The sequence below is a fragment of the Podarcis gaigeae genome (assembly GCF_964106915.1).
Source record: "Podarcis gaigeae genome assembly, chromosome: 2".
NCBI classification, from domain to species: Eukaryota; Metazoa; Chordata; class Lepidosauria; order Squamata; family Lacertidae; genus Podarcis; species Podarcis gaigeae.
Window position 1 is genome coordinate 88,680,660 of NC_139679.1, and position 11,722 is coordinate 88,692,381.

General features: G+C 41.9%; 1 protein-coding gene across 15 annotated transcripts in view; it reads left to right on the top strand.

Moving 5' to 3' along the window:
* The window catches only part of SLC6A6 (solute carrier family 6 member 6), a 59,689-nt gene extending 51,225 nt beyond the window's left edge, over positions 1 to 8,464 (top strand). For 14 of the 15 annotated variants that reach the window (XM_083723993.1, XM_083723996.1, XM_083723992.1 and 11 more), the window contains 2 exons: positions 1,606 to 1,742; positions 3,075 to 8,464. In XM_083723993.1, the coding sequence (XP_083580119.1) occupies positions 1,606 to 1,742; positions 3,075 to 3,159 (222 nt within the window). In that variant the 3' untranslated portion in view covers positions 3,160 to 8,464. Of the gene's footprint in view, positions 1 to 1,605 lie in introns of all 15 variants that reach the window. The other variant, XM_083723988.1, reaches the window with a different exon arrangement.
* The last annotated feature ends 3,258 nt before the right edge of the window (positions 8,465 to 11,722 follow it).

Consider the following 11,722-nt stretch of genomic DNA (forward strand, 5'->3'; position numbering starts at 1 on the left):
TTATCACACTTTCTCCCAGTAACAAAATCAGTTTTCTGATCTCATCTCTTCTCATGAGCAGTGGCTTGGACGTTCAAACTAAATCCACTTCATGGTCATGAACCAACATTTTTTTGCCATTTGAACTGTGAATACATAAGAGCAGCCCTGCCAAATCATACCAAAGGCATGGGTATTTCAACACCCCCCTTCCCCCCCCCCCAAAGTCAGATCCTTGCAGGAAACCCACAAGCAGCGCCCTCTTTCATTTGTTCACTAGTGACTTGAATAACTCAGAAGCATGGTGTCTCTGATCCCGAGGAAGCATACAGGCATCGTGATGGGTAGCCACTGATAGCTCTACCTTCCATCAATTGGTCTAATCCCTTTTAAAAGCCAGCAGCCACTGCCGCTGACATTTTGCAGCAGCCAATTCCCTCACTTAGCAATGTGCTGTAAGAAGAAATACTCCATCTCCTTTGGGCCAAATCTATTCAGTTTATTAATTACCCTTCACCATAAGGTCCCAGGACAGGTTACATCCATTTAAAATGCAATATTTGAAAACAGGCTACCTATTAAGTTCTCTTGGATGACTGTGTGTGTGTGTGTGTGTGTGTGTGTGAATGTGAAAGAGATAGGTCTCTCCTCTCTTTCCACACTATGCATCATTTTACACAACTCTGTCATGTCTTCTCTGACCTTTTTTTCTAAACCAGAAAACCCCAGGTGTTCTAATCTTTCCACATAGCGGAGCTGTCCTTTTCTATACCCTTTCCTGTTCTACAATATTCCTCCCCCCCCTTTTTTTTTTGAGATGCAGCAACCAGAACTGTTGGCATTGGCTTGTGTTCATTGCAGTGCTACTGCTAAGGTGCTGTCAGCACAAGGATTTTCCTTGCATGATAGGACCTTCTTCCCTTGTGCCCCCCACCTGATCTTTTCTGGGGGTTGCCCCAACCCTCCAGAGCTGTTTTGGGAACAGCACAGGAGGAGGAAGGAATTAATGTGGGAATCCTTGTACTAGCTTCTGCTGGTGCAATGCGTTTGCTGAGTATGACCCAGTGTGCTATTTCAAGTGTGCTACATCATAGGTATTGGTATTATAATAATGGCAGTTTTATTTTCAGCCCCTTTCCTAACAATTCCTAGTATGATATTCAGTTTCTTTCTACAGCTGCTGGAGGCTGAGTTGATGCATATCTACCATAACCTCTCCCCACCTCGCCCCTGCCGGTGATATTTTTCTGGTCATCACTGCCAGTTCAGTCATACACGTTTGGATTCCACTAAATTGTGTGCATAGAACAAGGTCCATTCATGCAATTATGCTTCCATCTCCTCTTCCCACGTGCCCTTTCCTTCCAATCTGCTCTGGAGCATTGGGGAAGCCCCCAGAACAGGTTTAGGGGGCATCTGGTTGGGCTTTGCTTATGTTCTTATAAGGAAAGGAGAGAAAATCTCGAGCACACCCCATTCTGTGCACACAAGCATCCTGCTAAGCCTTACATTGAACTCTGCCCACATTCATGTATCCGTAAAGTTAGGCTTTTTCACTCCAATTTTTCACTCCATAATGATCTGGAAGCCTTTTCAAATACCATGTTTCCCTTTCTCTCTTTCCAGAGGGTGAAGACAGTGGCTGCCCCTCGTGAGATAACTCGGTGGGAGAAAGAAACAGAGAGCGCTGCCCCCTTCTGCCCTCCTGGAATGGCCAATGGAGAACTGATCAAGCCAACTCATATCATCGTGGAGACAATGATGTGAGCTCTCTCTATGAGAGGAAGACGCCTGCTTTAAAACTGCCGTTTACTAACCATAGAATCTCTCATAGGACCAGGTTTACAGAGCTTTATATTTGCACTAGGATTTATTTTTATTTCTCACAGAGAAAGTTATTTTTTGTGTGTTCAGTTTTTATTTTTTAATATTTTGTAAAGTAAATCACAGTGGATGCCTCTCGCTCTATTTAGAGGCAGAGCTTTCATATCAAATTAGGCACACTGCAGGAATTTACTAATTTTCTCTCTCTCCACACAACATATCTATCTAATGCCTATTCATGATACCACTTTACCACTTGAGTTGATTTTCTTGCCAGCAATATATACATGGGCTGCAATCCTATGCACATTTTCTTGGGATTATGCCCCATTGAACACAGTGGGACTTACTTCTGAGTAAACATATATAGGATTATGCCAACATACAACATATAAATATATGCATATACACGTTTCAAATTTCTTTAGGTGCTGGTGTGGTTGCGAACAGGGTAAAACCAAAACTTAAGAAAGTGAATATCTCACTGGAGGCATTTGCTTTTTTAATGCTTATGTTGTTTTAAGAAACTGGTTTTCAAAGGTGTGGCACTATCTTCCTCTGGTTCAAGTGGGGAGAATTAAAGCAGGAAAGGATACATGCTTTTATGCTTATTGTGGTCCATGTAAAATATAGAGAGATTGTAGATATATATTTGTGTGCTTGTAATTGGAAAAGCTGCAATATGGGGTGGGAATTGGGAGCATTTGGGAACCAAGGGAACAATCCACGCAGCAGCCATCTCCCGAGTACGGTTTCTGTGCGAAAAGCCTGCAAGAGGGTGGCAAGGTCATTCCTGCTTGGGTGGCATTTTGCCAGGCAGTACCCTCTCAGGGCCATTTTCTACATCCCACGAGTCCCGTCTTCCCTAAGCCAGTTCTGTGTTAATATCCCAACACAGGCAGAGTTTATATGTAGACTTCTGAGAAAGACATGCAGACCTTTGTGTTGCTCTACTACTATTGTTGGTATAAAAGGGTTTCTCTGAGAAGCCGCCATGTGTCCCAGATCCCTTCTTGGGTTACTTTTTGAGACACGAGAGTAACTTAACAGGTTGGTGGAGTGGACTGAAGCAAAGTGATGTGGGGAGTGGCCCGTCTTCCGCAGGCCGTACTCGAGAAATGATCTGGCTTTGACTTGAATTTTCTTAGAAAGGTAGCTTGCTGTCAAAGAGCACGTATAGAAGTGCAGCATTTGCAAGGATGCTGCAAAAGCACTGTGCAATTCTAAAGCATTTTTGAAACCCCAAACTTGCCAAAATTTATCATTTCTAGTTCACAGAAAGGAGTGTTGGGCCTGTATCATTCAAAGCAGCGTAGTAGCATATCGGTCACTATAAAACCTGAAATGGACCTCTAGACCCACTGCTGAGGAAGCTACTGCAGCACAGGACTATTCAGGACGTGCAGCTGAGTGTGAGAGAAAGAAGGAGATGCAGGAGGCAGACTTAGATCCTGATCCTCACAGGCATTTAAGTAGAGTTATCATTTGTATCGTATGGAGATAAGGAAGCACAAGAAGATGAAATGAGCTACAAAGGCATTTTAGTTTGGATGAGGCATGAAACATCTGAACAAGATTTTTCATCAATGAACTAAGCATACAGAACTTTCCCACTTACCTCAGGAATAAGGATTTGCTTCTGGAAATCTCACCTCAGTTTTGACCAAGCCCTGGTTCTTATGGAAGGTAATAAGAGATGATGTTGGATAAAGGCTCTTAGACCCTCCCATATGGGCATTGATCTTGGAGGAGGCGGTGCCCCTTTTTAAGTGAGTATTGGCACTAAATGCAATATGGGCAGGATTGTAAGCCAGAAATGGCAGCAAAGCCTTTACCTGAGTACCTGTAGCCAGTTTAGTCTGTCAGTGACAGATACTGTAGTTTAAACTGGAACCTAGCCAGTATTTAAAAACATTCCTAATTACATTTTTTTAAAAGAAAAAAGAAAACCTAAGAAAATGTCTACGTGTGTCCCATGCTCTCATTGGCCACAGCGTATTGGCTTTACAAATGCTTGCTAAGTCATGTCAGGTTTTATATGAAATGGAAACAACAACTTTAAATAAAAAAGGACCAAAGCACAGTTATTTCAAGTTTCTTGTATAGCTGACTTTTTTTTTTAAGGTAAGAGTCTCAAATTTATTTTTATGCGAGGGAACTGAACTTTGAGTACACACAGGTGGTCAGGGTCAAGGCTTTCATTTTCCAGTGACCATCCTCCTGGAAGAGCCTTAAGCCAAACACTTCCATAATATGTGATGACATGATAGCATAGTTCTCAAATCCTAGCCCCTACCAGCTGAAAAGCTTAACCTGGAGGGCTAAGGCAGCCAAGGGAAAGCTGACCTCTCTCATCCAAGCCTCATTGCTAGCCAAAGTAGGACTCCAATTTAATAAGCACAGGTCTATTTCATGCTATTGGGAAGCAATGAGGAGTTAGGCCAGAAGCAGATCTTAACTGAATTCCCTTGACTCTCCCTGGTGCACATTGACCTAAATATGGTGCAGTGTATATTTTGATAAGCAAGTAAATAAATGAGTTCAGGCTTTCCAAAGCAGCTGATGATCCCAGTGCAAATATAATCAACCAGGGGATACTCTAAGCACATATTGTGGGAGGATGAATTTCCAGAACAAAACCAGAAAGAATCAGTCCTGCGCCTTTAGAGTTCCAGCTAGGGAAGACAAGTACCCAGCCCATTTTGAGGTTAAGCTGTGCCATTTGAATCAGTAGCTTCCATGTTGAGGGTGAAAGGGTTTTATAGGCATATACACAGTGACCTTAAAAAGTTATGCTAGCTAGTTAGTGTAATTGGGGGCGGGTGGGGGTGAGCAAAGCCTCAATCAAGTTTAACACAGCCTGTCATCCCTAGGTTTTCTGTTCCAAGGAGCACATTTTCACACCGCAAAATCTCTGAAAAATTGAATGTGGTAAATCTGAATGTCAACAGTAGATTCTGCCAAATTAAAGGGCATGGGGTGGGAGTGGGGGCAGGGTTAGGGGGACATTGTAAACAACTGTTTGTATTTTCTACTTATTTATGATTGAAAAAAAGAAAGACTGGTTTTTTTCTAATTTACTTTGTAGAACTTTGTGGCCTATTTTATCTGTTATTTTGTAACTAAGAAGTTAAATATTCAGTATTGTGACTAACTGTTGGTGAACTGGTTTGGATTCAGGGAGATGGGGGAGGGAGGGCGGAATAGCATAAATGTTTGTTCACATAAGTGATTGCATTTCCAAAAAAAAAAGTGGGGAGAGAATGAGAGCATACCTTGAATGATTTGTGGGTTTGGAAAAGGGACATGTTCTTGAAACAGTGTTCTTGATTTGGATGAATTCCAGAAATGTCCAGTTACAGATCACTTGGACGTTCAAGACACCTGCAACCAGCAGTTGCAGATCTGGTTCTGACCAAAGCAGTTTCCAGAGTTGTCTGGTAACTTTTGTTTAAGAGAAGGACACATCTTCCAAACTTTCAGCATTAATTCATCATTAGTCACAATCTCGTTGAGAGGTATCAGTTAATAACAATATAACCAGAAGTACACATTTACAAAATATTTATACATACTGTAAATTAGAAAAAAAATGGAGTTAATTCTCATTATTTACACTTTGCTTCAAAACTATGTATGTGGTTCTGGTCAGATTGAATCCGCAAGGCAGAATAAGCATCAGAATCAGAACATGGATGTTTTGAGCAACCAAAAACCTGGGTGTTTTGTTATTTAAGCAGCAACAGCTGGGCTGGGCAGCTGCTGAGGCAGGCCTAGGGAGGCAGAGGGAAGAGGAATGGCTGGAGGATAGGTGAGCAGTCAAGGCTGATGGAAGGAAACTTGCAGCTAATTTGTGCAACGAGAAGGTGTGTGCTGCTATGGCAACAGAAATTACTGTGCTTTGCTTTAAGCCTTAAAGAGTAATGTAATTTTTCCTTTATGGTGTGACCTTAACCCATGTTTACTTGGAGGTTAAGCACCATCATGTGCAATGGGGCATGCTTCTGAGTAATATACATAGCAGGTCTCCACTTCCAAATGCCACCAGGAAACAATTTCAAAGAGGCAAGAAGTGTTTCAGGGTTGTATCCAGTTGTACCTCTCCTGACTGGCAAAAGGCTGCTTTGTCTAGTGGTGGCTTCCATAGTGGAAAGCGAGAGGTTGTTTTTTGCAAGTCCCCTCTTACTCCTGCATTGCCCTGCACTACAAAGGGCTCCCCAAATCTCTGGATCAGATTTAGGGGACTGCAGAGGGAACGGAGAATCAGCAGCAATTGCATCTTCTCCCTGCTTGTCCTCCTGTTTCTGTATGTGTAAACCTTCAGTGGATCAAAGAGACTTCCATCTACAGAGGGACACCATTGGGTACAACCCTCAGCCATTATTGCCTCTCTATCCATCAGCCAGTAGGACACTAGACAGTTGTAAACTTTGCACAGCTTTCTTTGCTTGAGAGGACCTGAACTCAAAGCATTTAGTTAAAAAAAAACCTTTCCTCTAGCATTTTTTAGAAGTCTGTAGTTGCTAGCCTATTATAAACTGAAGGTGATTTCCATGCTGTATTGAGTAAATCATATTGACTGGTGAAACTGTGCTGAACAGAAGCTCAAATAATATTTTAAAGGAACAATCACATCTCCACCGAGGCACAATGGTTCTTCATTATTTTTCTTTTAATAGTGATCAGTGCAGAATAAAAACTTGGTTCTTTCCTGTATGGGAAAAGGTAGTGATGTTCTGAACTACCTTGCAGTGTTTGATTTTTTTGCAAGAACTGTACACTAAAGGAAAAAGTTGTTTTATCATATGGAATGATCAACCCAAACTTTGATGCCATCTGTTTGGGACTGGAGGCGGGTTGGAACCCAAATCCAAGCTGAAATCCAGGAGCACAACCCAGCTTTCTGCACACAATTGACCAAATGTTCAGATGCCAGTCTCTGAACTGTACCACTTTTGTCCAGAGCTCAATCTCAGCCATGGTTAGAATTTGAAACCTCCTTCCAATGTATGATTAAATAATATTGAAAATGGATAAGGAAGCTTGGAAATCATCCAGATTCAAGCTCTACAGTTTCACATTGGTTTGCTTAAATTTAGAGTGGGAGTCCAAATTGTGCTAAACGCTTGGCAGGAAGAATGTAATTTTAGACCACATGTTGGTTTCCTAGTTCCTTCTGGAAAGGAGCTGTGTATTCCACCTGTCTCTATCTAAATCTCTAAAAGTATCTGCTGACAGCCTAGTCTGCAATTCAGTTAAGCCAAAGTATTTTGATTTAAGCCAATTCTGCCTCGTTGTCTTCTATGGTACTAAATCCATAGAAGTCCCAGTCCTACAGCATGAACAAGTTGTGGATTAGGCTGTTGGTTGCCTGTTAGTACTTTATGGAAGGCTGGAGGGGTGGGCAAAAATGATAAGATGTGCATTCCTTTGTCAGGAAATAAAACGTGGTAGCTTATTTTTAAACGATAGCCTTAGGAATTCCACTGACAGCACTAATACTAGCTATGGAACTAGATCTGAAAATTCCCATGATAAGTTCAGTTTAATTTTTTGGGGGGAAGAGAAGTAAAATGTGCTAAAAGAAAACTAACCCCTTCCTTTTTTTTTTTAACACAAAAAGATATTTTCAAGTTCTGCAATCCACTTAACTGATATCTACTTAGTAGCCGGCTGGCTCAAAGATGAACCCAGATACGCAGACACGCAGCCTGCTCTTCAAAATGTTCAAGGGAGCTCATTTTCCTATAAATATTCTTAGGATTGCAGCTGGAATATTGTTAAGTTAGGGTTAGGGCCTGAATGAGTTTTCTAGCTCAGATGCGTTTGCTGAGCCCTATGCATTGCGCAAGCAAGTTGGCCTAAGGCTGGAAGCCAACCCCTTCCTATGGGCAGCCAGGCAACTGAGTTGAAAAACTCTCTGGAAGGACAGGGTAACAGATGAGCTGCCAAATGGCTAACCATCAGCTGCAGAAGGGCAATGCTTGTCTGTCTGTGTGTATGTGAGCGTGTGACTTATTTTAAGGAAGGACAAGGTTAGATGGCAGGAACCAAAGGACAGTCTGAGGCTGTTCATAAATGTCTCTTCCCACCTCCCCTCGAAGCAGTCAGTGCAGTGCTCTGATACATTCACTGTTGTAATAGAACATTGTTTGTGTTGTTGCTGTATTGTGCTGTAGCGGTTTTGAAAGGAATGCATCTCCAGGGGCTCTACAGTTATAAAAATAAGACATGACAGCCTCTTTAGTCTACTGAAAACAGTGGTGAGCATTTTGGAATTATTATTTGAATTCACACTTGTGACTACCATCGGTCAGGAGTAGCCACGTGGATTGGAGAGGACACCAGACTCTCCTCCTTTTAAAAAATAATTTTTGAGAATAATTTTTTAAGAAGACATTTTAAACCTGTTGTCGTTTGTCATTCTTATTGTTCCAGAAAGGAATATTTGTATAGGAATAAGAATTTGGAGTGTACTTCAACCCAGAAAAAAATTAGGTTTTATTTGTGTATACCGTAAATGTTTGTATTTTGCAGTTTTATCTGTTTTGCTTTTTAGATAAAGAAAATGTATATTGATATTTTAAAAGTCATTTTTGCTTTTTTAGATGAGTTTGTAATCATCACAAACAGAAAAATAAAAAAGCCTTTCCTTTATAAAGTGAGCAAGCCTTCGTTATTTCTAGCTTCTGGTGAGAGTTTACCAATATTACAATGCAATGAACAAAACCTTTCTATTGAGTGCTGCATTGTTGAAATTCATAAAATATAAGCCAGGTACCCATGCAGCCTATTATGTGGCCTGCTAATATTTCTTCAGAGGAAAATCTCCCTCCCTCTCCAACACAGCAACTCGTGCCTGGGGCCAAACCTCTTCAGAGTTATCAGTCAGTCTCCAAGCCTGTTCCTCCTCAGCCCACAGGATGGAGAATATTAGCAATACAAACTGCTGTTATCTATTTTTGATCCTGCCCTGGGCAGGGCTTCTGTACCTTTTGAAACTTCGCAACACATGTGGAAATTCCTCTGGTGCAACGTACCACTGCACCAGCATGCCAGGAAACAACTTACTAGTTGAATTTCTACTGGGGAGACAAGCATTTAATGACACAGGTGTCTCACCAGGATGCTACTTAATCAGAAAAAAATGGGTCTCTGCTGCCACCCCTACTCCCACCTCGCATGTTTCAGACCATGCACTCAGGCTTCAGGAACACCTGCATCTCGATCTCTCTATACAATGAACGTTGGGAAATTGTTTTAAAATGCTATTTTAATTTAAAATAGCACTGCCAGTAAACTAAAATGGTGTCTAACCCCAGTTCCCAGAGATGCAGGCCTCCAAGCAGTTTCTTCTGTTCCCACAAAAGGCCCCACTGATTTTTTGTGGATGTGGGAGAAGAAAGTGGGGAGGAGCAGACATAGCAGTGGGATGGCCAAAGAGGTTCAAACTAGTTTCTGGTAGACGGTTGTTTCTTATGTGAAGCTGCTCTGTGCTCAGGAAGTTGCATCAAGGAAGTTGTCATGGTACCTCAGGTGCATACTGGGCACACCCCTCTGCTTGCCCACCCTACCTGTTAGGCCTTTAGCTGCCCCCAGGGGAAAGCATTTAACAAGGCTGCCTTTCACCAACCGGCTGGATTCAGTTGGCTAGCTCAGTTGGTCGGACATGAGACTCTTAATTTCAGAGTGGTGGATGCAAGACCCACATAGTGCGAAAGATTTCTGCATAGCAGGACTGGGATTGATAACCTTGGCTCTTTCCAACTCTGCACTTCTATGATCCTGCCTAAAAATCCCATGTTTTCTTTGAGAACAGCTCAAAGGTAGCATAGAACTAGACTCGGGGTGGTATGTTCCAGGAGAACACACAGGTTTCATGAAACATGACTGAAGCATGCACTAAAGGGACAAAAAAAACCCCACAATGCTTGTTCTTAGGAGAAAAGTTTAAACATAAGAATGGTTACAAGCACATGAAAACATTCCTCCCAGTGGCGAAAAGGACGGTAAAAAGAAATGCAGCTTTAAAGACAAAGCTGGTTCCTTCTCCACTCCTTCTGTATTTTTGTTGGAAGCCACCCAGAGTGGCTGAGGCAACCCAGTCAGATGGACAGGATATAAGAAATTTTTTATTATCCCTGAAGCTAACAGCTTGCTGTTGCTTGCAGCCCCCATCCCTGAATGTGCACTCTAGGAATTTAGAGGTGTGTGTTTTCCAACAGCAGCCTTTGCTTGTGTACCACAAGCACCATCCTCCAATGATTATTCCTACCACCTTCCAATTGGATCCCCCAGGCAGTCCACATTTAAAAAGTCAATCCCACAATCTCCAAACAAGCCTACATGCAAGACTTCTATTTATTGATGACAATCCATTTCCTTCATCCAAGAGTGAATACCTCAGTGCAATGCAAAAATTTTGTGAGGGAGAAACGAGTTTGTTGCACAAGACTGCCACATCAACTTTAATTGCCCAATCTGACTTTTCTGGTATGTAACTGAATCCTACCCCAAAGTAGTTCCAGTGTGGAAGAACCCCTCATCTCTGGTTCCTGGAGCAAGTCAAAGGGAGAGTGTGATCTTTCTAAATTACTTGAATGCACTACACATCGCATGTGAATAGATGCTGTCATATATTGCAGTGATGATGCAAAAACAGAAGAATGAAGCTCCTACTACAGAAGACTTCATGCCAACCTGCTACTTTTAGGGCCCATCGGTTATGAGAAGGGAATTCTGCTGGATTTTACCCAGGGACCATCTCTGATCAGTGGTAATGCGACAGTTTTCCTGTTATCAGACATGGAAAGCAGTTTGAGATGTTCAAGGCAGCAATTGGTGCTAGGCACTCACATTTCTGCATTGAGAAGCTTTTGCACCAAATCCAATCCCTGACCTAATACATATTTGAAGATTTGGATGGGGAGAATTTAAAGCACATCTTCCATATACAGGGAGCACCTTCAGGGGTTTTTTTAAAAAGAAAAACACACACTACTGTAGCTATCAGTCTAGAAATCCTGCATAGTCAGGATTGGCTATTTTTAATTTTTTTTAAAATATAAATAAATCCCACAGCAACAAGACCAGGTTTTTTTTTAGTGGGTGATGAAGTGTCAGTTGAAGCCATGCAATGCATCTCACATCTCTGCTGTCTCACATTTTTTCTCCAATCTGGGAAGTCCTTAAGTGACCTTGCCTATACATTTTGCAGCAAAATGCCGTTGTACTTGTTGTGCAACACACTCTGCTTTTATTGTACCGCACGTCAGTCAGTCCTCTGCTTGTAGAAACAGTGTTTGCAAAAGAAAGCCAGCAAGTGACCTTCCACAAATGCTGAAACCATGTTTGCTGCAGGTTAACTGTTGACAAGCATTCTACACAGCTCTCCAGGAGGCCAGTAGGAATCTGCTGCCAAGTGCCAGACCTCCAAAGGTCTTTGCTCAGTTACAAATACCAGCCTAGAAAGCAGGCCAAAGATCACAGATAAAGAGTTGTTTACTGGAAGTAGAAATCTTCCCCGCTGAACATTAACCAGAAGAGCGGGAGGGTGTTGAGGTCAGGGAAAAGAGGTGAGAGACAAAGTGTGTGTCCAACACAGAGGCTCCCCCCCCTTTATTGCCCCTTTGTGTATGAGTTTACAGCCTCATAGTTACCATACAAATAGTCTCACATATCTAAACATTGATGGAATGCCTCTGTGTTCTTAACTTCTATAAGGAATGAGTTATACAACAACCAGGAATGGTTCCTTCCCTATTTTAAAAAACAACTACTGTGCTACATGGAAGACTGTTGACCACAACCCAAAGTGCTTAAAATACCACTGATGGCAATGGAAGATCAACAAAAAATAACTCATTTCTTCCAATGTTATCTCAACTATTATGCTAAATTCTATAAGAAAGAGCATTCA